General features: G+C 46.8%; 1 protein-coding gene across 1 annotated transcript in view; it reads left to right on the top strand.

Moving 5' to 3' along the window:
- Positions 1 to 23,353, top strand: part of PPIL2 (peptidylprolyl isomerase like 2) — a 52,159-nt gene that overhangs the window by 12,086 nt on the left and 16,720 nt on the right. The window contains exons 6-14 of the mRNA XM_044440613.1: positions 2,743 to 2,794; positions 7,075 to 7,166; positions 7,794 to 7,883; positions 10,275 to 10,350; positions 12,384 to 12,544; positions 12,849 to 12,924; positions 14,170 to 14,276; positions 22,217 to 22,306; positions 23,253 to 23,286. Coding sequence (XP_044296548.1) covers positions 2,743 to 2,794; positions 7,075 to 7,166; positions 7,794 to 7,883; positions 10,275 to 10,350; positions 12,384 to 12,544; positions 12,849 to 12,924; positions 14,170 to 14,276; positions 22,217 to 22,306; positions 23,253 to 23,286 — 778 coding nt within the window. The remainder of the gene's footprint in view (positions 1 to 2,742; positions 2,795 to 7,074; positions 7,167 to 7,793; positions 7,884 to 10,274; positions 10,351 to 12,383; positions 12,545 to 12,848; positions 12,925 to 14,169; positions 14,277 to 22,216; positions 22,307 to 23,252; positions 23,287 to 23,353) is intronic.

Below are 23,353 nucleotides of genomic sequence, written 5' to 3'. Positions count from 1 at the left end.
TCTCTCCTGATTCCCCGAACTTAACGCATCACTTTAGGCTCATCTGGGTTCAGGTGTCCTCCGGTTGCTTCCTGATTTCTTGCTCCTCTCAGAGATGGCAGTCCTGCTTCAGTGATCAAAGAAAGGTCCTTTAAGAAAACAGTGAATCTGTAATTTTAATACAAGATTCTGATTTTAATACAAAGGGCACATAAGGCAACAGGTGGTGGCGTTGTAAGAACCACACCGGGGCTGCAGAGCAGCAGAAAAAGCATTTCATGCTTGACGGTCTGGTCTTGTTGTAAAGCAGTTAAATAGTCTGCAGGCTTGGAAGAAATGGGAGACTCAGTTAATGGAAAATATCCTGGTTTGTTTGCTGGCTTTCTTTGCTGGAAGGGAGATGATTTGCATGTGTAACCTGAAGAGTTCATGCCTGGGTGTTGGAAGGCCTTCAGAAGACTCAGGTGCCTTGCCCAGGGGGCTCAGTTCAGCATGCAGTTTGCAGGCGTTAATGTATATTAATATATCCATGGAGAAACAATTTTGGTTTTTAAAAATTTCACAGTGGGCGTTAAACTAGGCTCCTCCAATAGGTTCTTCAGATCATTTGCCCTCTGCTCCAGGTTATCCCAGATTAATGGAAAAGTTTTCCCCCTGACCACAAGCATAATTTGACGGAAAGACGGGGGGGTTGCTTTGTGTGTGTCTTCTGTGTGTGTGTGTGTGTGTGTGTGTGTGTAAGTGTAAGTAAAAGAGTTAACTCTTTCCTTTGCCACTGTAATCACCTTTGAAAATTACCCCCCTGTGTGGTCAGTTGCTGAGAAAAAAAGCCCTTTCTTTGGCACCAATGGACTGATTCAGAATTGGGGCTTAGCAGTACCCAAGCTCATTCATATCTCAGCTCACTAAGCCAAGGAATGTATCTCCAGGCACTGAAGCAGGAGGGCCTTTTTGGTAGTGGCATCCTCCCTGTAAAACACTGCCTCTTGAGGAAGCTCCCTCAGCATGTTCTGTGATGTCATTTTGGTCCCAGGACCCTTTCTTCTATTGGTCCAGGCTTTTCAAATACTGTAGTCATCTTGCTTTGGGTTTTGTTTCTGCCAAAGACTGGCTTTATTTACCATTTATTTTCCATTGTTGCTTGATTTGTTTGCAAGCATTCTCTCTCTTGTTTGTTTTTAAATTTCTATTTTTATGGAAACATTGAAAGGAAGGGTATAAACAGCTCTAAATTTAATCCAAATTCCAGCTGTATGGTGAGGCCTAGAAATTTATTCAAGTGTATGGCCGCTGCAGTTTTTAGTTTTCGAGTGTGCTTTACAGAAGTGTGGCTAGGATTAGATGATGCCCATGCATGAGAATCTTGTTTCCATCATCAAGAAATAAATTGAAGCCTTTGATTTTTTTTAAAAAAGTGGTTTGGAACGACAAAAAGACACATTATGGTTATTTTAGTGAGGAAATTAATAAGACTAATTGCAATAATAACTTCCTCGTTCACTCTTCAGCCTTCCAGAATAAATTCCTTTTGGAGTTGCTGCTTTTAATTAGCCTGGTTGGCCATCACAAGACTGCCTTTGCTGCAAGGATCGCCCCTCTCCACTTTGTGTGCAGAGCCTTCCGTTTTAATTTGCACCACGACAAGCTGGAAACAAGGCCAAACTGGAGGCTTTATCATTTGTCATAAGCCAGGGATGAAGGACTGTTTTTTAATTGATTGTTGGAAGCCTGAGAAGAACTGGCAAAAGGAAATCATTTCCCTTAATTTGTATCTCAGGAGTTCTGGTTATTTCTCCCACCCTGTCTTGGAAAACAGAAAATTAAAAACTGTTATCCAAGTGGTTCCAGGCTGATAGCACAAGTAGATCAGAAAGAAGATTAAAAGTACAGATTGGGCTTAATTACTGTTCTTTACTGTCCGATAATAGAATTGAATATCTAAATATTCTCCCTCCTGTGCGACGTGCTTGTCTTAATTTATTTATAAGACTCATATACTGCCCCACATCTAACAGCATTCCCAAGTGGCATAGCAAAAGAAGAAAGAAAGCATAATCAGATTACAGCAATTAAAACATGACTGCTAACTGTTTAAAACAGGGAGGGAGAGCTGTTCAGCCCAAGAGACAAACAGATTCCAGGCAGGCCTGTTGCAGGACACATGTCCAAAGTGAGTAAGACCACACCACTGTTGGGTGTGACCCCATGACTTAAATAGACCCCCCACATACTCTCACAGTGCCCTAACCCCTCATGCGCCCCCCCATGTAGCGAGGCTTTTACAAAAGCCACTCAGAATGGCATTGTGTTCTTGTGTTCTTGTTTGAAAGAAAATTCCTATTAGGAGTGGGACCCTGGAAAGGGGTAGGAGTCCCTGCTGCAGTTTGCATCTGCTATTTTTCCAACAGCCACAACCCCAAATCACACAGTTATGCGCGTACTGTCGCATCTAATATAACTCTTAGATGGGAGCAGAAGGTCCTTGAAATACCTGCCTAAACAGAGTCGGATATCTTTTGAAAGTTGCCTCTTCCAGACTGGGTACTAAGGGCCCTTCATAACCATTCTACTGCCTCTTGTTTGTTGGGGAACAGTGTCTTTGCACCCCCTTTGTTACACGCCGGGAGTATGGATTGGGTATATGTCTTCGTCTCGGCATGTGCCGTGACAGCACTTCCTAAGATAGAAGCAACATGACTCCTCCTCTCTTTGGGGTCAGCACCAGAAGCAACACTAAACTGCTGTGTTTGTTTACCCCTGCAGAAGCTGGACGCCAAATCTCTCATCAAGCTGAACTTTGCTAAAAACAGCGATGGTGAGTCGGCACTTCGATTCCCTTTTCAAAGCCTCTTTTTTCCTATGTAAAGTGCATGCAAACACGAACGCCCTGACATAGCACAGAGTAACGGGCATTTTTGTCTATGTGGGAGGTGATCAGAGCTGAGGTTTGCAAGATCCATCTTGGGTCTTTTTGCTAGAACTCTGAGGTCCATCAGCTGGAGCCAGATGCAAAAACTGAACCACTGATGAACAAGATGTCTCCGAGTTTCTGTTCAGCCCAAGAATCTGTTAGAACAGGAAGTCAGAAGCAGCTCCTTCTATGCATTCAGTCAACTCTTGTAAACGTCTTGTTTTGAGCAGCCTGATCTTGCATCGAGGGGTAAAGATGTTTTCCCTTCACAGTTATGGGGCATTGTGAATCAAAAATCTTTGCTGATGGCTGTCTTCTTCATTAATAGACTCAGTCCCCTTTTAAAGCTGTCCAGATTGATGGCCATCCCTACATCTCATGCAAGTGAATTCCTAGTTTAACAGTGTGTTGTACGAAAGAGAGTCTTTCCTTTGATCTGCCTGAATTTGCCACCCATCAGCTTTGTGGGAACATCTGGGTTCTAGTATTATGCGTGGAGAAAGATGTCTCCTTATCCACTCTCACCACTCCAGGCATCATTCTGTACACCTTAATCAGGACTGTATTCCCCTGGAGATCTCGCGCACAAATGGAAATAGGGAAATGTGCCCGTGCTTATTCTTGTCCAGCCCTCAGTCCCCTCTCCCGTCACATGTTGCCAACTGCTGCATTTTGCCCGCCGTGATAACTTCCTCTCCATCAGGTTGCTTGGCACCCCTTTAATGTCTCGGGTTTGGCGGTGGGAGGGCTGCGTTCTTTCAGAAACAGCAAAAACTCTTCTGAGCACTTCCAATAATAAGAGCTGTATTATGGCATAAGCCTTTGTGGAACAGGGTTTACTTTGTCAGATGGAGTGAATAATATCCTTAGCTGGCAGAGAAAGGTGGGCATAAGCGGAAAAGAAAAGGTTAGTGCAGCGACCATACGATCTTGAGCCATTGCTTATGAGGGTGGGGGGCATTGCTGTGGGATCGTCTCTGTGTTTGTGCAGCTGGCTCCCCATACAAAGGCAGGGCATGTATTTTGCACGCACAGAAAAGTGCATTGTCAGCATCCACGATCTAATTATGTAGATTGCAGTCTTTGGAATGAAAGGTACCACAAGACTGCCTGTCATTCTTTAGAGTTTCCATAGCTGTTGGTATCTGTAGGATTTCTTTGCTGAGGAAGGATATGGAAAGTTTCCAGTTTTTCTTTTCAGTCTTAAGGGCTAGAAACTTGGGGTATGTTTGTTGCCTTTGTGATTAAAGGTGTAATGGTTAGGGTACTGTATTAGTAATACTAATTTTTGCAGTTGGTGGACTCCCCCTGTGGGCAAACCATAGCAAATTGAACTACCCAATGTTGGATGGTACCGTCTTGTTTGTTTTTTCATTGAACTGCAACTAGGAAGCAATGTTTCAGGCAAACCAAAGATGCGTCATAGTTTCATTGAAATAGCCCACATCAGTGGGCTGATCAAGTGTTACCACTTATTGCTGCTGCTTTTTCACCAAGTCAACCTATAAATTTCCTAAATCCCTCTGCTTTTATTGCTTTGTTTACCTAAGAAATGTGTAATATTTACATTGACCCTCTGGAAAAATTTACAATTCAATTTCCTCTGAAGCCAAAGAGTTTATTGAAAAATACACACCATCAGTTCTGCAAGAATTTGGCTCACCTAGATGGAATACAAAATCTTCTCAGACCCTGCACAGACTGAGTTTCTTACTCAAGTCCTCTGAAATTCCTGCTTAGCCAAAGATTTGGTTACAGTCAAGCTTCTAGGCATGAAATGTCAAGCTAATCAAAGAAAATGCACAATGACCCCATAAGGAGGGTGTTCAATCTGAGTTGAGTTGGTGAGCATCATCAGTGAGGGACATTTGGACTGTGTTCTGCTTGGTCCAGAGCTCACATTGGGTCCCAGACCTTCACACTTCGCATTGTGTGGTCCAGTATGGGTTATCGTGGAACCATAGATTGGTGCCAAAGCATTGGTTGCCATGCAGCCTGAGTCCAGCAGTAGTAATAAACATGGTTTGTTAGCCACGAACGACTCATAGCTCATATCCCAAGAGGAAACCCTGGGTTTTCTTGATGAGTCGCTTGTGATGTGCCAACTGGGGTTGGCTTGTCAGGCCAACTGTGGCCCGTGGGCTGCAGGTCAGCATGCCTGATTTAAATCCTCTGCTGCAGCCCTCCTGTGCCTCTAGGGAAGGAGCGCTCGCCTCCTCCTGAGCGAGACAGAAAACGCTGCTGCTGAGCAGTTATTACGATCAGGAAGTTTCTCCTGCAGTTTAGATGAAACCTGCTCCCTTGCCATATCAGGGCCAAAGAGACATGAAATGCATGATCAGATGTGAAGTTTCTGGTGGGTGTTGCATTTAAATAGTTGCCAGGAGGAGGGGGAGAAGAGAGGACTGGGACTGTGGCGCAGCTGGAGGCGTATGGTCATTTCTGCCCTTGCACTGGGCCATGGCAAGGGCTTGCGTAAAGCTGCAATCAGAGCCCGAAGCAGCCTTCTTTCCTTGGCTTGTTGCTTTAACAAAATAGTTCTCATCCAGGTCGCAGCATGGATAAAGGCTGTCCAAGCAGACTCTGTGACTAAAGCTGTAACTGCCTATTCCTGCCTGGGGTTGGACTGGATGACCTCCAAGGCCCCTTCCAGCTCCAAAATCCCTTGGTGCCTTTCTTATTTATTCCCATTTAAAGAAACGTGCTTGCATGTGCAGGACGTTGGGCCTGTTAGTCTGGGCATATGTATTTCCTGGAAAACGCCTACATATTGGGAAGCAGCCATGAAATTCTTTGCTTATGCAATCCAGAATTTACGAAGTTTACTTCGTGCAAACTTCTGCCAGAAGACTGTGGAATAGTGTCAGTTTGTTTCACCATGCTGCATGCATTCTGCCAGCCTGCAGCCCCTGTGCTTTGAAAGATGACTGATGTGTGGGGTTTCTTTTCCAGACAGTGTAGTGTAGTGGTTAGCACACTGGACCAAGGTCAGTGAGACATTCACTGCAAGACCTGGGGCCGTTCACCGCATGGCTTAAGCCATCTAGTTCTGCAGAAAGATACGAGAATAGATTGCAGTTCAGATGAAGAGGGGGAAGTAGAGGCTGGAAGACCAAGGAAAGACGAAATGGGATAAAGGAGGAAGGAAGAGAGAGCCAAGCTGCTCCCGAAACCATGGGAACCAAGGCCTTTCCGAAGAGGAGAAAGAGGGGACTGGGAATGTCAGATTCAAGAGAGAGAGAGATCACGTAAGAAGGAAAGACCAGCAGTGAGGAATTGTTATGGTCAGCCTGGAGGAACCCACCGAGCTAGACTGGGATCTCAAGACAGTCCCTTCTGCAATCGGTTGCAGGTTCCTCCCAGGCTGTTTAGCTGTTGGTGGTGCAATGCAGACGGCCTGGTTGAAGTTATCTCAAAGTTAAGTGCCTCTGCTTAACAAACATATTGAATAGTAAACTGACTGGGTGCTTCAGTAAGGAGGGATCTCCCAGAAATCATCTCCTAGTTCAGGATGAATCCTTATCAGACAGTCACCAGAAAAAAATCAGAATTTCTCTGGAATCTCAACACAGGCAAGGCAGGAGGGGCCAGAGGAGGGATGGGAAAGGAAGTTGGAGGTCTTTCCCATCCAGCATCGCTCCCATAGAAAAGGGGAGCTTGGGCAGGCACCAAGGATGATTGCTCCAAGCTCTCTGGTACAGGCCCCAGGAGGTAGGGTTCCTTGTAAACCAAGTGGGGAAGAGCTGACACAAGCACCAGGAGAACATAACCACAGACATGGTGGGTCCTTCAGCTCCGTTTTATTGCATTCATAGACTGATTCTACAGAAAGGTAACAGAGCTTGAGACTGTAACTTAAAGAAAGCTTTGCTTGCTTGCAGTTTAGCAGAATGAAATTAGAAAATGTTAATTAGAAGAGCAGAAGGGAAGAGAGGGCTGCCTCTTGCTCTCTCTCAGCCTCACGTACCTCATGGGGTGGTTGTAAGAATAAAAGGGGAGGGGAGGTCTTCAGGTTGGTGGGTTGCTGTTAAGAGCTCCTGCGCAGAAGGACAGGAGGAAAATTAATTGCTTCAGTCAATCAAAACCTTTCTTTAGAAAAGCGCTGTAGCCGTCACTGCCTATTACGTGAAAGTATGCAGTAATTTGGTTTATTTTTGAATCCTTGCATTCTTTTTGCATGCCAGGGAAATACCACTGTCCGGTGCTCTTCACTGTGTTCACCAATAATTCCCACATTGTGGCCATCAAAACAACCGGGAATGTTTTTGCCTACGAGGTGAGTTCACTGCCGAACCCAATTGTAATGTTCTGCACCGGAGAACAATGGTGCAAGCTCGTGCGAGCAGCTGCCGCCGCATCGTGCTTTCCAGATGTGTCGGGCAGAAACTGCCGGCAGCCCCTGGCCAGCTCTGTTGTGCTACAAGAAGCACAGCCACAAACGAAGCCCTGTGATTTGTTTATGGTTCATGAGGTTTTGAACCCTATGTGGTACTAAGATGTGGCTGTAGAGGTTCTTAACGTGGGGACAGCTTAATTGTGCTGATGATGACTGTGATGCCCCACCGTTCTTCCTTTTAGGAGGAACCCAGGGCGGCTTACATATTCCTTCTCCGCTCCACTTTATCCTCACAACAGCCCTGTGAGGTAGGTTGGGCAGAGAGTGAGTGACTGCCCCAGAGTCACCCAGTGAGCTTCAAGGTCAAGAGGGGACTTGAACCCAGATCTCCAGGTCCCCAATCCAGTACTTTCACCATTCCAAAATAATGCAATTGGGAAGCCAGAGGGAATGCTCTCGGTCTTCTGATAACGATTGTTAAAAGTGGCAGGGGAAACTCTGTAATTCTCTTGACATGTTTTTCCGAATTCATTTCCTTTCTTAATCTTTTTTTCTTACTTTCCTAAGGCAGTTGAGCAGCTGAATATTAAAACAAAAACCTTCAAGGATCTTTTAACTGATGAACTCTTCACTCGGCAAGATATTATCACATTACAGGTAAGGTTTTAATTCATTCATTTAAATGAATTAATAGTAGAAACCAAAATGGGTCCATGGCCTGTCCTTTCATGCTCCATTCCTCTCTCTGACCAGGTTTGAACAGCTTAACATGACATCCAGAACCTGATTCATTGCAGCCAAATGAGCCAGGATTTGTAAACAAATCATACATATTAGCTTAAAATCAGCTTAGCATCCTCACTTCTTTAGACACAGTAAACCCAGTCCTGGGTTTAGCTAACCTTCCTCAGCCTAGCTTGTTTACTAGCTTGCTCAGAGCAGGAATCAACAAGCCTTCTCGGCAAGCACCCAGTCCATTCACATTGTTCATTAAGACGGCAAAATACTCGGTTTAGTGCGAAGGGAGCCTGTGTCAGTTTCAGTGGCATCCATAGTTACTGGCCTCACTCGTCTCCAGTATTTGGCGGGCTTGTCCATCCCTCCCGAGGCTTTCCTCTTGCACAAAACAGTTCCTTTTCTTGGTGCATTTAATCAGCCTGATGCTGCCCCAGTTCAGCCTGGGTATGAAGGTGCGTGTTCATCAACCTGAAGTAGCCATTTTCCTGAAGGGCACAGTCCCACATCCTGGACCCCTGCTGCACATAAGCCTCCAAACTCAGGGCTCACAGCCACCCTGTGCGTGGCTTGAGACTCAGCGGTGGGATCGGCTGCCGCCACGCTTCCCGCCCCGCATTTTATCTGGGCGATCGTGTTTGGCTGTCTGGATGAAGCACCAAGGACAGGAGTCCGGAGCACTGATCAGAACCGGCCGGAGACCTCAGCCCAGCCTTCTCCTCTCTCCACCTCGGCCCGCTTCCCCAGCTCCCAACACCACTTTCCGTCTTCTCTGAGGCCCAGTTCTGACCTGGAGGGATAACAGCTGGTGAGGCGATTCCAGCACCCGCTGAATTTTTGTACTCCGCTTAATCCGATGGCCTGCCAGTCAATGTCAGGAGTTCAAGGGATTGTTCCATAATCGCTTTAGGTAACGAACCCCCCTTTCTCCTCCGTTCAGTTTGACCAGCTTTCTGGTGTTCTGTTAGCACCAGCTGAATGAGCCGTTCACATGTGCCCTCCCACATTTCTCGGAAGAAGAGAACTATTCCTGTTCGCATTATATAAAGAGTAGCTGTTCTTCAAGGAGAGAGTAAAGGGAATGAACTAGTCACTTGCCTTTGCTGCCGCTAGCCTTCCCAGCGCAGAAATATTCATTGAACTGTGAGTTCTGTAGCTCTGCAGGGCAGCAGTTGAGAAAAGTAGCGGATCCAGACTTTATGAAGCAGGATTTTGTTCTGTCCATTTTTTCTGACCTATTCTGCTTTCCTGGACTTCAGCATTTGCTCTGCTTTTGCTTTTTAATAGTGTGATTTATTTTTAATTATATGTTTAGAGATACATGGCTGCTCTCCAGTAAATGTTCTTTGGGTGGCTTACAGAAGAAGAAATACAACAAAACAGTAAAATAAAGATAAATGCTAAAAACCATAAAATGCAGCATTAGAAACATCTCTCTTCTGGTGGGGAAAATATGAATCAAATCAGCTCTATTTCCTGCTGGATAGAGGAATGTTTTCAGTTGCTCTTTTGGATTAGTTTCACCATTTTGATAACTGACCACATTGTAAATCTGCAACATCTCCATTCCCTGAGTCACGAAAGAGCTTTTTTGGAATGACCTTTGCACAGGCCAACACCTCTGTGATTTCTTCCTGAAAACCTTGTAGCAGAGGCTGCCTCCAATTCATACCAGAAAAGGGGAGAAACAAAGGAAAATAATTAAAATGGTGTAGAAGAGCTGGGAGGCAGGGAGAAAGGAAGCCAGTGGGTTGTCATTTGGATGCCAGCTTATGCTGCTTGACTTCGTAAATGTCTCTTGGTTTTACAGCCAGCCATAAAACTAAAGATTTATTCACCAGTGAAAGCAAACAATTTCAGGGCTGAATGAAAGACATAATTATGTCATTTAATGAGAGATGGAGCAATTGGCTCTCGCGAGTGACTTGGTGGTGATGGAATATTGGAAGTTTCTTATCTGAAGACACAATGCTGCATTCATCTTGAGTTATACAATTTGCATTCATATCGACATATTAAGACAGTTCTTCTTGTTTTACTTTTGGACTTCAGGCTTTCACGTGCTCTTCCTACTCCTGTGTTAATTTTTTTTTTTTAAGACCTCCAGAAAATAATTTTTGAACCCCAATTACTTCAAGTTTCATTGCACTCAGGTAAGATGTTGCTGGAATGAAAAGAAGTTTTCATTAACACAGTCACTGGAAAAAGCTCGATTAAAAAAAGTATTAAGACAATTGAATTATCAGTAGCCCAAAATGACTTGTGTTTATAACCTGTTGTGTTCTGCTTGTTTTTTCTTTTTTCTTTAAAAAGGACCCGACCAACTTGGACAAATTTAATGTCTCCAGCTTCTTCCATGTTAAGAACAACTTGAAAGTGACAGATCCAGGTAGGAGTGAAGCCAAGAAGGGCCAAAGAAAATTGTTCACAGCAAGCTTGGATCCAGGCATTTGTTTATTTTTTAATTCAATGATACGTGAGTCTCCTGGAACCAAGGTGACTTTCATGGTCTTTTATCTCTCTAGTTTATCTTCACAACAACCTTATAAGGTAGGTTAGGCTGAGAGTCAGAGACCGTCCCCTGTTCACCTAGTAAACTTCATTCATTCATTCATTTTTCATTTTTTACTTGCATGCTACCAGCTATCCCAACATGGATCTTTAGATGACTTGCCACAATAATCAAAAACACAATTCTTAAAAACAATAAAACAATACAAACATAATATAAAACATCATAATGAAACAATGACAGTATCATAGTGGCCATTTAAGATAATAAATATAGCAAGTTAGAAGGACAACTATATATATGCCATCAACTTATTTAAATCGGTGGTTAAATGCCTGGTAAAGAGAAATGTTTTTGCCTGGCACCAGAGAGAGAATAATGTTGGTGCCAGGTGAATCTCCCTAGGGGAGCCTGTTTGGGGGGAACCGAAAAAGGCCCTTCTTCTGTTTGCCATCTCCCTCAACTCCTTGAGGGATGGCTCTTTAGAAGAACCTCTTGCTGGAATCTTAATGGGCTGGTAGGCATATACAGGCGAAGACAGCGCTTGACGTGGTCAGGTCTTAAGCCATTTAGTGCTTTATATGCCAAAGCAAGCACTTTAAGTTGGACCTGGGCTGCAACTGGTAACCAGTGTAGTCCATATAAAACTGGTGTGGTGTGGCCCCTTGGACCTGCCACAGAGAGTGTGGCTCGATTTTGAACCAGCTGCATTCGTGGCTGATGGAGAACCCGGATGTCCTGGATCCCAGTCCAACACTAATCACTTTGCTGTGCTGACTTGAGGGCCCCCCCCCCACACTCTGGAGCCACTTCTGCACAGTGTTCCCCCAGGTGGGTGCTGATGAGGCCCAGCTCTGCGAAGTGGCTTTTCCGGGAAAGGCCATAGGAATAGGAGTGGAATAGTGCCATGGAAAGCTCGTGAGTGGTGCTGGGACTAGGAAATGCCAAAGCAAATCTATGCCCTGCCACGTTTGTTTGCCAACCAGTGGCAATGTGTGTTTGGAAAAGGTTAATATGTAAATAAATATGTATAATTTGCATGCAGGCATGGAGTTAAGATGACAAAACGACCCACCCTCCCTCTTGGCCCCCTGCCCTCTGCTCCCGCCCTCAGACCACGTCTCTCTCTTCCAGGTTGCCTGGAGGTGGAATTCAGTCATTTTCACTCCTGTTTTTGGTTAACCGCCACTTGCTGCGCCATCTAAAGCTGCTACTGAGGTTATGATCAACTGTGTTTAGTTTAAACCAGTGAGAAACCACAGCTTTTAGTTGGCTTGTTTAAGAATGGGTGTTTTTTTTGCACTGCCGGAAAAGAAGTGTGTCTCCAAAATAAAGAGGGCAGCAGTCCCCATAACATTTGCATATGACCGTATGCAGGTAGAGGTGCAAACGTAGCTGTAACTACTCTTATTGAAATAGAAGCACAGTATGATCTTCCCGTAGTTGTTGAAATAGAAGCACAGTATGATCTTCCCGTAGTTACTGAAATAGAAGCACAGTATGGTCTTCCTGTAGCTGGGGAGGGTGTAAATCAGTGAACTGTACCTGCTCTGTCTGGACCTGTAAGCGGTGGAGGGGCAGCTTTGGACTGCCTCCTCTCTTCTTCCTGAGGGGTTCTTTACCTCTGGTTTAAAGGTGGACCAGACAGCCCTTCTGGCAGAAGATAATCTTCGAGTAGAGGAATGCAATTTGACAGCCCTTCCAATGGAGGACTGTCCTTCATAAAGCAGGGCACCTGATGCTCCTATAAGAAGCTAATCACAGTTCATGGCAAACATAGTGTGTTAGTCCAGACCACAACAAGCCACCATGGTTAAGCAAAATCAGAAATGGGAGCTTCCACGCTATGCTAGTCATTTAAGACAGAACTGGAACTTGCCATTTGCTCAACTTGCATTAATGTTCTGCAGATGAGGAGAAAGCAAAATCGGACCCATCCTATTATCTGAAAAACGCAAATGTTGAGACCCGGGAAACACTGTTGGAACTTTACAAAGAATTCAAAGGGGACGAAGTGCTGGCAGCCACGATGAAGGCTCCGGAGAAGAAGAAAATCGATAAGCTGAACGCTGTGAGTTGAGTTTGCTGGATTGTACAGAGCACTTCTAAATGTGTGTTGGGGAAGACGAGCGATATTCAGTAGAGTCGAGAGAGATTCGGTGTACCTTCAGCCAGGAAGAGACCCAACAAATCAGGAGCAGGTTCATTGCATTCCTTTAGGGTTTGATTGGTTGGGAGCCTTTTGTTTATGGAAAACATGTCTTTCTGTTATTGCTCGTGAGAGAAAGATACGCATACATATATGTAGATATTGTGAGCTGCCTCGATTTCTTTGTAAACCTTAAAATCGGACATTCTTCTTGTCTGTCGAACAGGCACACTATTCCACCGGTAGAGTGAGTGCCTCTTTCACGTCGACTGCCATGGCGCCTGAGACAACGCATGAAGCAGGTAATGTTCTTTCCGGCCACCGCACCTGCGCTCATCACACACACCCTCCACCCTGGCCCTGGGCAAGGTGATAGATCAAGAACTCGGGACATAAGGAAAGCGGTGCTGAGTCAACCTAAAGTCCATCCTGGACAGCAGTCTTTTAACCTAGTGGCTGACTAGCTGCCACGAGGAGGACCTGGGTGCTGTAGCAGCTCCCTACCCGTTCCCCAGCAACTGGGGCATACTGTCTCAGATATTGGAGGCAGCATATAGCCACCAGGGAGGAGTAACCTTCAAGGAAGTTAGGGTAGCTGATATTATCTTTTTCATCCTCACCATTTTTGCCCCTCAACAGCCCTGTGAGGTAGGTTAGACTGAGCGTCAGTGCCTGGCCCAAAGTCACCAGGGTGTTTTGTATCTGAGTGGGGGACTAGAACCCAGGTCTCTTGAGTCTCAGTCCAGTGTTCTAACCACTGTGCCACATGGTCTCTCTCTCTGATCTTTCAGCCCTTTTTCAAAGCCACTCAAATTGAGGACCAGTATGTCTTCTGATAGTGACATGATGTATAACTTGGGTCCAGTGCTCATGTGATCCTTTTTGTGGATCAAGATTTCCAAGAGACTATTAAAGACCCTTGAAAAAGCTTTTAAAGAAAGCGAGGTCCAATTTTTGGAGCAATAGATAAAGTTTCTGTAACTAAGCTTAGGATCAGACCGCTTGTGCTCTTCCCCAGCATGGTGCCCTTCATATATTTTGGACTGCAACACCCAGTATTCCTGACCATAGGCTAGGCTTGTTGTGGTTGATGGGGCTTAAAATCTAGTGTTTCAGCAGGATGGGCAAGCCTGCCATAGTATAATCCAGTACGGGGGGAAGAGCTTTGTAGGCTGAAGCAGCAATCCGAAAAGAGAATAACTTTGCGCCATTAAACCTGCCATTTCAATACACTCGGCAGGCTTTGATTCAGCACAAGTTGATTCCCCAGAATTTAGCAGGCACCCGTGACGTGTGGCACTGTACTGCATTCTGCCCTTCCAAGCTCAGGCCGCTTTCTGGGGCTCGATAAGCTCAGCTTTCAGAAGGGCGCGCTCGACAGCACTGAAGAGCACATTAACTCAGAATGACATGCGGAAGGTCCTTGGATTGCCCTGTGGGAAGGGGAGACGTGCCTCCACCAGAACAGTGTCTCGCCACTGTGCGCTCACAAATGAGCGATGCCGATTGGACACGCGCTCATTTCCCCCTTTTTCTTTCGTGAGCAGCTGCCATCGATGACGACGTGGTGCGGTACCAGTACGTGAAGAAGAAGGGCTACGTTCGCCTGCACACCAACAAAGGGGACCTCAACTTGGAGCTGCACTGCGACATGGTATTTACTCACTGGCTGTTCCTTCCGTTTGTGTCATGCCTTTCCACCAAGGAGTAAGCGTGAAGGTGTGCATGGTCCTCCTCTCCCTTTTATCCTCACAAAAACCCTGCAAGTTGGTTAGGCTAAGGAGCCGTGACTGGACCGCAGCCACCCAGCGGCTGATGTGGCTGAGCGAGGACTAGAATCCTGGCTCTCCTGGTGTCTCAGTCCAGCCCTTAATCACTGCACCACACCAGCGCTCACGGGATGGTGTTTCGTCTTGCTAAAACGTGGTGCTTGAGAGTGTTTCCCCACAGCCCAGTGGGTTTGTGGCCCATGCAGTCCACTGGCAAGCTCCGGAGGAGGCAGATGAGAGATCCAACTGGCCAGAGCCAGAGGGCAGCCCTCCAGGGGTCCCCGGAGGCCACACCCCTTCCCCCAGCCTCATTCCCTTTCCCCCCACCCGTCAGTTGTTTGGTGCTTTCTTGGCTCTTGGGCAGTGTTTTCCCCCCATTTCGAAGGGTTTGAAGCATTTCTCCTGTGGTGGCGTTCCTGGCAGTAAGAGCTTTAAGATGAGCTCTGTTGTGGGGATTTAGGCCCTGCATCTCTTGCCTTTGACCCGTCACTGGCAGGCAGCCTCTGAGCGTGGCATTCAGCTGAAAGAGGCCCTGCACTTCTGAAGCACTTGGTGCAGATTCGGTATCTCTGGGCAGATAGGCATCGCTGCCTCGATGGAGTTTTGTTGCAGTCTTCGACAAACACTGTTAGACCTGAAAGCAGAGTCGCAGTCACTCAATCTCCACTTGAAAAGACAGAAAAGGAAGTTGGAAAGGAAGACACAACCACAATTACAGAAGGAGCATGCTAATCGTGTTAGATCTGGGTCCAGAGTTTCTGCATTGCTAATGTATATCAATACATGAAGCACCTTAAGTGTGAGGGGACCCAGGGGAAGGTTAAACTAAGCCAGTCGGGAAACAAAGTTAGTTTAACCTAACCTAGGTTGTTCATTGCAGCTTCTGGGGGGGAACGTGAAATCTGAAGAGAAAAACATTGTAAAATGAAGATGGAATTACAATGGAGTCCCTGCAAAAGAGCAGCAGAGAGGGGTTAGATCCTGATAATTTTGGGACACCAGGCTGGCCATGTGGGTTGCTAGAAGGCCTTCCTGGGGAGCCGTGAATGGGACGAACTTCAGCAGGTCTCATCTGCCTGCTCTTTGCTGCAGATGGAAGCGAGGAACAGGTGGCGTCAGCTCCATATGCAATGAGTCGGCAAGGCTGCCATGGCGTGTCATAAGCAGCCCGGCGCTGCATCATGCTGGGGCGGTTCTAGCGAATCTTAACCAAGTGCTGATCTGTTTTGCTCTGCCTCTGCTGAGTAACACTGCTATGGGAGGGGAGAAGCCTGAGGGTGCCAGGCCAGGTGTTCCTTGGAACTGCACCAACAATTGAATCAGCTTGACTCAGTTACTCAGCTGGGTGCCGCAGTGCCCACGGTTTCAGCTGCCGTTTGTTTGGCCAGGGCTGTTTCTGTCCTCAGGAGTTCAGGTCTGTTTCCAGAGGAATAAATGGTAAATTATTCCAGTGGAGAGAGATCAACAGTGAGATCCCACAGAGGTCTGTTTTGGGACCAGTGTCTTTCATCTTGCTTGAGAATTGACCTGGAATTAGGCATGGGCCAGGTTTGCTGCTGACACCAGGTTCTTTAGGGCAGTGAAGAGAAAGGGATTGGCAAAGAGCGCCAGAGGATCTTTGCGGGCTGGGAGGCTGGCCATCAAAGTGGCCAGTGTGGTTCATTGTAACCTCATATAAAACAATGCACTTCGGGACAAAAAAATAGGAGCTAGCCATGCCTGCCCCAGAATGCGATACCAGGGCTCTGGTGGGTGGCTTGACGACCGTGGCAACTCCATATATGGCTGCGTTAAGAAATGCAAATTCCATGTTGGCATAATTAGGAATGGGGTGAAAAATGAAACTGCTGGTATCATACGACCTTGATGCAGATCTCTTGTGTGGATCACATACTGAACAGTGTCAGTGGTTCTGGTCTCCACACCTATAAAGTGGAGATTGTAGAGTTGCAAAAAGGGCAACTCACATGACTGAACTGACTGCAAAAACCCCATTAAGAAGAAAGGTCAGAACATCAGGGGTTGCTCAGTTTAGAGAAAAGGTGAGTGAGTGGGGAGATAGGGTAGAAATCACAGAATTATGGATGGAGTGAAGAACATGAACAGGGAGACATCATGGCGTTCACTTCCTCAGGGTGTAGTGCTGGCCACTGATCTGAATGGCTTTCGAGCAGATTTGGGCAGTGCCTGCTGAGCAGGCTGTCTCTGGCTGCTAGTGCTGGTAGCTCGCTCTGCCTGCGGCATCAAAGGCAGTGTGCCTGTGTGGAACACGGCTGAGAAGGGGCCGTTGTGGTTGTGTCTCGATTCTGGGTTCCCACCAGCATATGATTGGCTGGTGTGTGAGCAGGATACTGGCTTAGGTGGAGCCTTGGTCTGGTCCAGAAAGCCTCCGATGTTTGGACGACCCATTGGTCATATTCTGTGGTCACTGGCATCCTGAGGTTAGGGTTCGGGTTCGTGGGACTCTCTGCACATGCTTGTGAGCCGGTTGGTGAGGGGGTCGCACCATCTTGCGTGCCACCAAACCTCCTCGGCTCGGCCTTGTGCCATCTGCTTCATTCCCTTTTCTGCAGCATCGGCATCCGGTCCAATTTCATTTGCTCTCGCCTACACGGAGGAGCTTGCTTGACATGCGTTTGTGAAATCTTTGGGAGCCAAGAGGTTAGGTGTTGTTGAAGGACATAATTTCACTGTCACAGGAAGAGAGCCCAGTGGGAGCAGAGAAAATAGGGCAGAGGAGAAAAGCGGACATGACTCATGGATGTGGGTTGGCAGAACTGCGATGTCAGTGAGATGAGAAGCAGGTGCGTGCTTTGTTTAGGGGAAGGGCTACTCTTGTGTGCATCCCCCACCCCAGGTGTGCACCCCCAGAGACTTCCTCCAGCTAAGGCACCTTGCTTCTGGATTCGAAGAGAACCAGGGCGAAAATTTGCCTTGTGTGTTAAGGATGGCATTCAGTTTGTAGAATACGGTGACAAAATATGGGCGCAGTAGATAAGCAAAAGAGTCCTTACCCTCCCTTTGTCTTTGGTTGTTCTGGTTCTCCAAACAGGCCAAGGGGTGCCCGGTTGGCTTCCAAAGTTGCCAGAGTGCGTGATGGATAAGTCCCTTGCCCTGTGCTGAGGACAAAAGACAATGCCTCTTGCAGCGGATTTTTTAAACCTCTCTTCTATTGTTTCAGAGGCTGTCAGTTCACACAGGCTCTAACCCCCCTTCCTGGGGTGGGGTGAAGTGGCCTCAGTAGGGCAAACAGCTTTGTTCTTGCTGCAAAAGCATCCCTTATCTACAGAGCAACTGAGGACAGCAGGTGGAAGACACACCTCTGAGGAGCTTTTCCTAACAAGCTGAAGGCCAGACTTCTGCCCTCCAGCAGCTATTTGTGTTTGAAAAAAGTGGTCTGAGTTTTGGAATTCAGATTCTACCTTTGCCTTTTACTTAGTTTGTTGGGCTAATTATCTTTCACCAGCTAGCTTGAGGAAGAGCCCTAGTCTAGTCTGGCCCAAGAGGATTGACAATGCTCAGTAGCTGGAACACGTTTTCCAAAGTCCCGCAACTCCAGTTTAACACTGTCCACCTAAGAGTCTTCGCCCAGCTTGGTGCTCCCCAGATATATTGGACGATGACTCCCAGCATCCTCTAGCTGGAGCCGTCTTCAGTATTTCATTGAAGGCTGCTCTCTTTGGTGTGGAAAGACACTTTGGAGAGATGGGGCCAGGAACGTTTCCCTTCTGTGGTTATTGTGGTTTTGTCCTTTTCATTGAACCGTTTTGCTTTTTATTTGCACAGTAGCATGTAGCAAAAAGAAGATGAAAGGAAAGTGTGTGCCCGTGTTGGAAACGGGTGCACCCCAACACAGAAAACGCTGCCAAGGGCTCAGTCCATTGACATGTGGAGAGCAGGGCTTGTCTTGCCAGGGCTTCAGTGCAACTTTGGCCCCTGCACTCCGTGGTTTTCCTGTTTTCTGCATTTTTTTTAATGGCCTGAAGCAAAAGCATGAACCGGCTGTCTCTCAAAGTGGCTCACCATGACAGCTGAAGATGCTGCAACATTGGACCGTATCTGAAAATAGACGTGCTGTAGCAATCTGTATTGAACAGCAAATAGATTTGGAAATATCCCTAGCAGAAAGGGGAGGGGAGCGTGGCTGCAGGCACACAGAGATAACAAAGCTTCCAGGCTAATGACTGTACTGCCAGCCCATTTTGCTTTTGAAAACGCCAGCGACTGATAAAAAAGCAGCAAGGCAGGAGGGGGCAGCTCAGTCTGCTGTTAAAAGGCTATACTCCGTTGAGCTGGCGTGTCTGTGTATGTGTGGATTTGTCTGGCTCCCAGTCCTGTCCTATTTGCTGAAAGGAAGCATTGTCAGGTCATGCAATGCGGGCAGGTGTGCGTGCCGGGCTTTTCTGTCCGGATTGGCTCCCGACCTGCCACTCAGTTTAAAATTAATCATAAGGCCCGCTGGGATGGGCTCAGGCAGCCTGACAGCTCACACTGAAGGACTGCGTGCGGGTTGCAGTTGAAATGTGGGCTTCTTGAAATGTGGGTTATTGTGTTCTATGAACCCAACCGAGATGATAAACCATCGTAAGTAACCTCCAGTTCACAAACCATGGGTCCTGGTTGTTTGTGGTTAGCAGACCATGGCTTTTAAGTGCAGTTGAGTTCAAACAACATGATAATCCATGGTTTAGTAACAGCCCACAGTCAGTTCGTACTTAAGGTTATCATGTTGTCTGAACTCGGTCAATAAGAAGTTAGAGAAAACACTGGCCTCTTAAAGTTTCTGGTAACAGACCTGGTATAGATATGCAGAGCAATGAGTTGGTAGAGTCTTAAGATGGGAGGAATTGACTGTATCGCTTTTTGCTGCAGACGGGGGCACTCTTAATTGCTCCCCGTGTCTCCTGTGCGGCACTCCTGCCAGCTTTGGAATGATGGGCATTGTGGTCCAACTGATCTGGAGATCGCCATGTTGGCACTGATAGACAGACTGAGAATCGGGCACATGCTAGGAGCCTTCTGGCAAAAGGAAATGAACTTTAGGAGGGCTGCCAGGTATGCGGGGTGCCCGGAATCACCACGCAGAGGCAGGAAGCAGCCAGACCCTTCCAGGTGTGTCGGACTGTGCTGTCTCTCCCCTTCGCATGGGCTGCAGTCAAGGCCTACTCTGGTGCAAGCTCACCAGAGGATGGTGGTTAACTCGGAAGTGTAGTCTCGCTGGCATGTTTCAACATTGTCAGTTTGGCCCCCTTTCCGCTTGCAAAATGGCTCCGATTTTAAAACGAAGTGAATGGTTGCTACCAGGAGAGGCCTAGAACCAATACGATGTAATAACGAGCAGGGATGTGGAAGCTGCTCGTTGGAAGCTGCTGGGTGACTTCGGGCCAGTCTCCGCCTCTCAGTCTAGCCTCCTTCACATGATCTGCGAAATCATGTCTGTGGTCAAAGACTAATGATTTGGCCAAATTTCCTGTGAGCAGCACTGAACAAGGAGCTGCATTCGACTCGGCCCACCTACCCCAGTGTTGCCAACGCTGAGCTGCAGCAGTGCTTCTGCAGCGTCTAGGGCAAGAATTTTCCCAGTCCTTTTTCCAAGAACCGAGCCTGGGACTTCCGATATATGAAGCCAGTCTTTGTCCCTGTGATGGATCTCCACTCTTGTTTTATCCTTCTTGAGGATCAAATCATGGACGCATCCTCTTGGCCTTGGATTTCCCCCATCCCTCCCAGTTGTTATTCCATGAAGAGCAGAAGTGATGTTTAAGACTGGAAAGGATGGTTAATCCCACCGGTAGCATTAAGAAGTACAGGGAGTCATTTGTGAAGATGGATTTTGGGTTTTGGCCCATTCCAACATCCTCTAGTTCGGAGGTGGTCCATAATACATAAACAGTTGAGAACATGGAAATTTATGTATGTTTGATTTTGAGTGGAAGTAAAGCAGAAAAGAGGTGCAATTTCTTCACTGCCTAGAAGGATATAAAATAGGCTTCTGTTTCCGATGGAGTGAGGATCGTTACTGGCTTTTACTGTACTTTATTCCAGTAACGTTGCTAAGGAAACCGCTTGCTTGCCAGAGTATTATGTGCCTTATATGATGCATGCAGTGGCCATGGGAACGGCTTGATCGCTTTCAAAGGAAGCCCTTTCCACATACATTTTTTTTTAAATTCAAGAGAATGGGCTTCCTTTTCTAAGATGCAGCCTACGGAATATTTCCAAAATAAAGGAAATAATGTGTTTCTTATCCATGTTCTCTGTGTTTGTTATTGGTTTCCAGAATGCTGAAATGGGATTGTGTGCGCTCTCGGAAACCTTGGCTGCAAGCTAATTTCACCTTTCATTAAAGAAGTAATTGCAAAATGGATTATTGCCCCCCTCCCCATCCTGCACCAGTCTTTTGCCTATATCTGCTTATTCTGTGGTCTTTTAGAAAGAAAAGCACGCTTGCTTTTGTCCTGCTGTCCCCTTTTAGCTTTATTGCTTTTGGCTTGGTTCAACCAGTAGGCAGTTGAGTCACGAAAAGGCAGAGAGGGTTACATACTTAGGCTGCACATGTATGTGTGTTTCAACAGGAAAACGGTCCCACAACTCCCCGCAAGCCGGGCCCTCAAGGGCTGGGAGCTGTGGGCCTTTTTTCTGTCCAAGCAGGCTTAGGATTGTTCCTGTGGCTATATTTTTATTTGCTGGACAGTAGCAGTGCGGAGGCCCAGCCGCAAGTAGTCCCAGTGCCGACACGTTTTGCTTAGTGAGGCAGTTGACATAGCTCTCAGCCCCTGAAGACTTCGCAGCTTCCTCTGAGCTTAGCAGCTGTCCTCACCGTGTGGGGGTAAGGGTAACTTTTTCCAGCAAATACATATTTTTCCCGTTGCAATGCTAAGTGTTTTGAGGTGGCTTGGTCTTGGGTGGGCAATTGTGATATTTTTGCTTTGCAAAAAACCCCAATCCTGCTGGAACTGAGTCCTTGAGAAGAATCAACAGGGCTGTCAGCAGTTCCAGAGTTTCCTGGGGGGCATGGGTTTATCATTTGGGTCTGCCCTGTAAAAGACGCAGGCAAAACAGCCCGAAGGCCCAAATCCAGAGGTTAGTCTCCCTGGCGTCTTACTGAAATTCCTACAGTGCGAAGATGGCTGGCTTGGGACTTGGGAGTCCAGATTCTAGTCCTTGCTTAGCCTGGAGGCTCAGTGGGCAACTCTGGGCCAGTCAGTGACTCTCAGGCGAACTTGCCTCACCACATGGTGGTGAGCATAAAATGAAGAAGAGGAGAACTACATAAGCCACTTTGGGTTCCTCCCAGGAGGGGAAAAGGGAGGAATGTGATAAATGAACCAAGACGACAGGTTAGTTGCAAAAAGGATTTTAATATGATGAACGCCCTTTGCATGGGGACTGCTGCAGATCAGGAGAGGTGCTTGTGGGATTCCTTTCGTCAGGTGCCAGAATTACTTCCCTTTGTATAATGTACCTGGACTTAGGAGATGGGTGTAAAGGTGTTTTTTGCTGCCCCACACCCATGCGACAAAATGCCTTGGACTGTCTTGTGCTATTAAGAGGCTCAAAATGTATAACTGAAGCACTAATAGACAGAGTCTATGGATGAAAATAGGGAAATGGTAGCATAGATTTTGGGACAAACAACCATCTGGCAGGATTACTGTGGCCCGGGAAGAAGCCGGGTGTTGCTAGTCTTAATCGGATGAAATTATCCTACCCAGGGTGATAAAAATGGGCAACTCCTCAAAAAAGCAAAAGCAAAACTGATTGGTGACTATAATGAGTAACAGTCATACTTTAGTTAGAAAGGGCGGGTGTTTTTCTTTTCCAGACCCCCAAAACCTGCGAGAACTTCATTAAGCTATGCAAGAAAAATTACTACGATGGGACCATTTTTCACAGATCAATTCGTAACTTTGTGGTGAGTATGGAGAACAGGAGGGAAGGGGCTGTCTTGTCTCCAAACAGAGATTTGCTGCCGGGTCGAGAGAGTTCTTGATTAACATCCTTTGTGGTATTGCTGGCTTTATCCCCGATGGACCCAAATCTGCAAGAGACATAAATTAAGGCTGACGTTAATAGAAAATATTCGTTGAGAATAAAATTGCCCTTCTGGAATGAGAGCAATAGCCAATTGCCTAGCAACCCACGTTGCATAAGTCAGTTTGTCATCGCCGTTTCCAGGCACTCCGAAGTTAAGAGTTTGGATTTTGTCATTGCTGAAGCCCCCACCCCCTGCCAATTTCTTTGGTTCAGGGCATTTATATCTGAGCTGAGTGATATGAAAGACTGGTTTCTGCGTTGTATTATCTGACAGGGGCTCCCAAAATTTTGGGGGCTCATTTGGAATATTGAAAGAGTGTCTTGGTTCACCTAAAACAATAACTCACAGAAACATGGAAACAGTGAGTCAGAAGGGGTCTCCCGGGCCATCTAGTCTGACCCCCGGCTCCAGCCGGCTCTGCTTGCGACATCCCATCATGGGCATGTCTAGCCTATCCTTGAATACCCTCACCGATGGGGCCACAACCATGGAATCCCTTTCCATACCCTGGGGGTCCTAACTGTCAGGAAGTAATTCCCAGCATCTAAATTGAGCCTTGGGTAGCTGGCCTGGACTGTGACGTTGTGATACTGTTTTCTTCAAGGTGACAGGCTTTTTTCTCAGAAAGCCACCCTGAGAACCATGCGTTGTTCCCAGGGTTTTTCTACCCATATTGGGTTGTCATGTCTCCCAAGCCTGGACAACTGATGCCGCTGTGGGGAAAGGGAAGTGATGAATGAGATGTTCAGCAAGGTGGTCAACAAAGCCCCCTCGCTTTCTATTCTTGGTGGCCCTGAACAGTTCTTACATTTTGATTCTGTAGATCCAAGGAGGAGATCCAACTGGAACAGGCACGGGTAAGTGAATGGCTCTCCCCTTCCGCTCGCTCACTGATCCATTTTCACACTGGGTGTGCTTTGCTGG

This window comes from Varanus komodoensis, unplaced genomic scaffold, assembly GCF_004798865.1.
Source record: "Varanus komodoensis strain SLA01 unplaced genomic scaffold, ASM479886v1 scaffold38, whole genome shotgun sequence".
In the NCBI taxonomy this organism is placed as follows: Eukaryota; Metazoa; Chordata; class Lepidosauria; order Squamata; family Varanidae; genus Varanus; species Varanus komodoensis.
The sequence above is the reverse complement of the archived record's forward strand: the minus strand, read 5'-3'. Positions and strand labels throughout refer to the sequence as shown.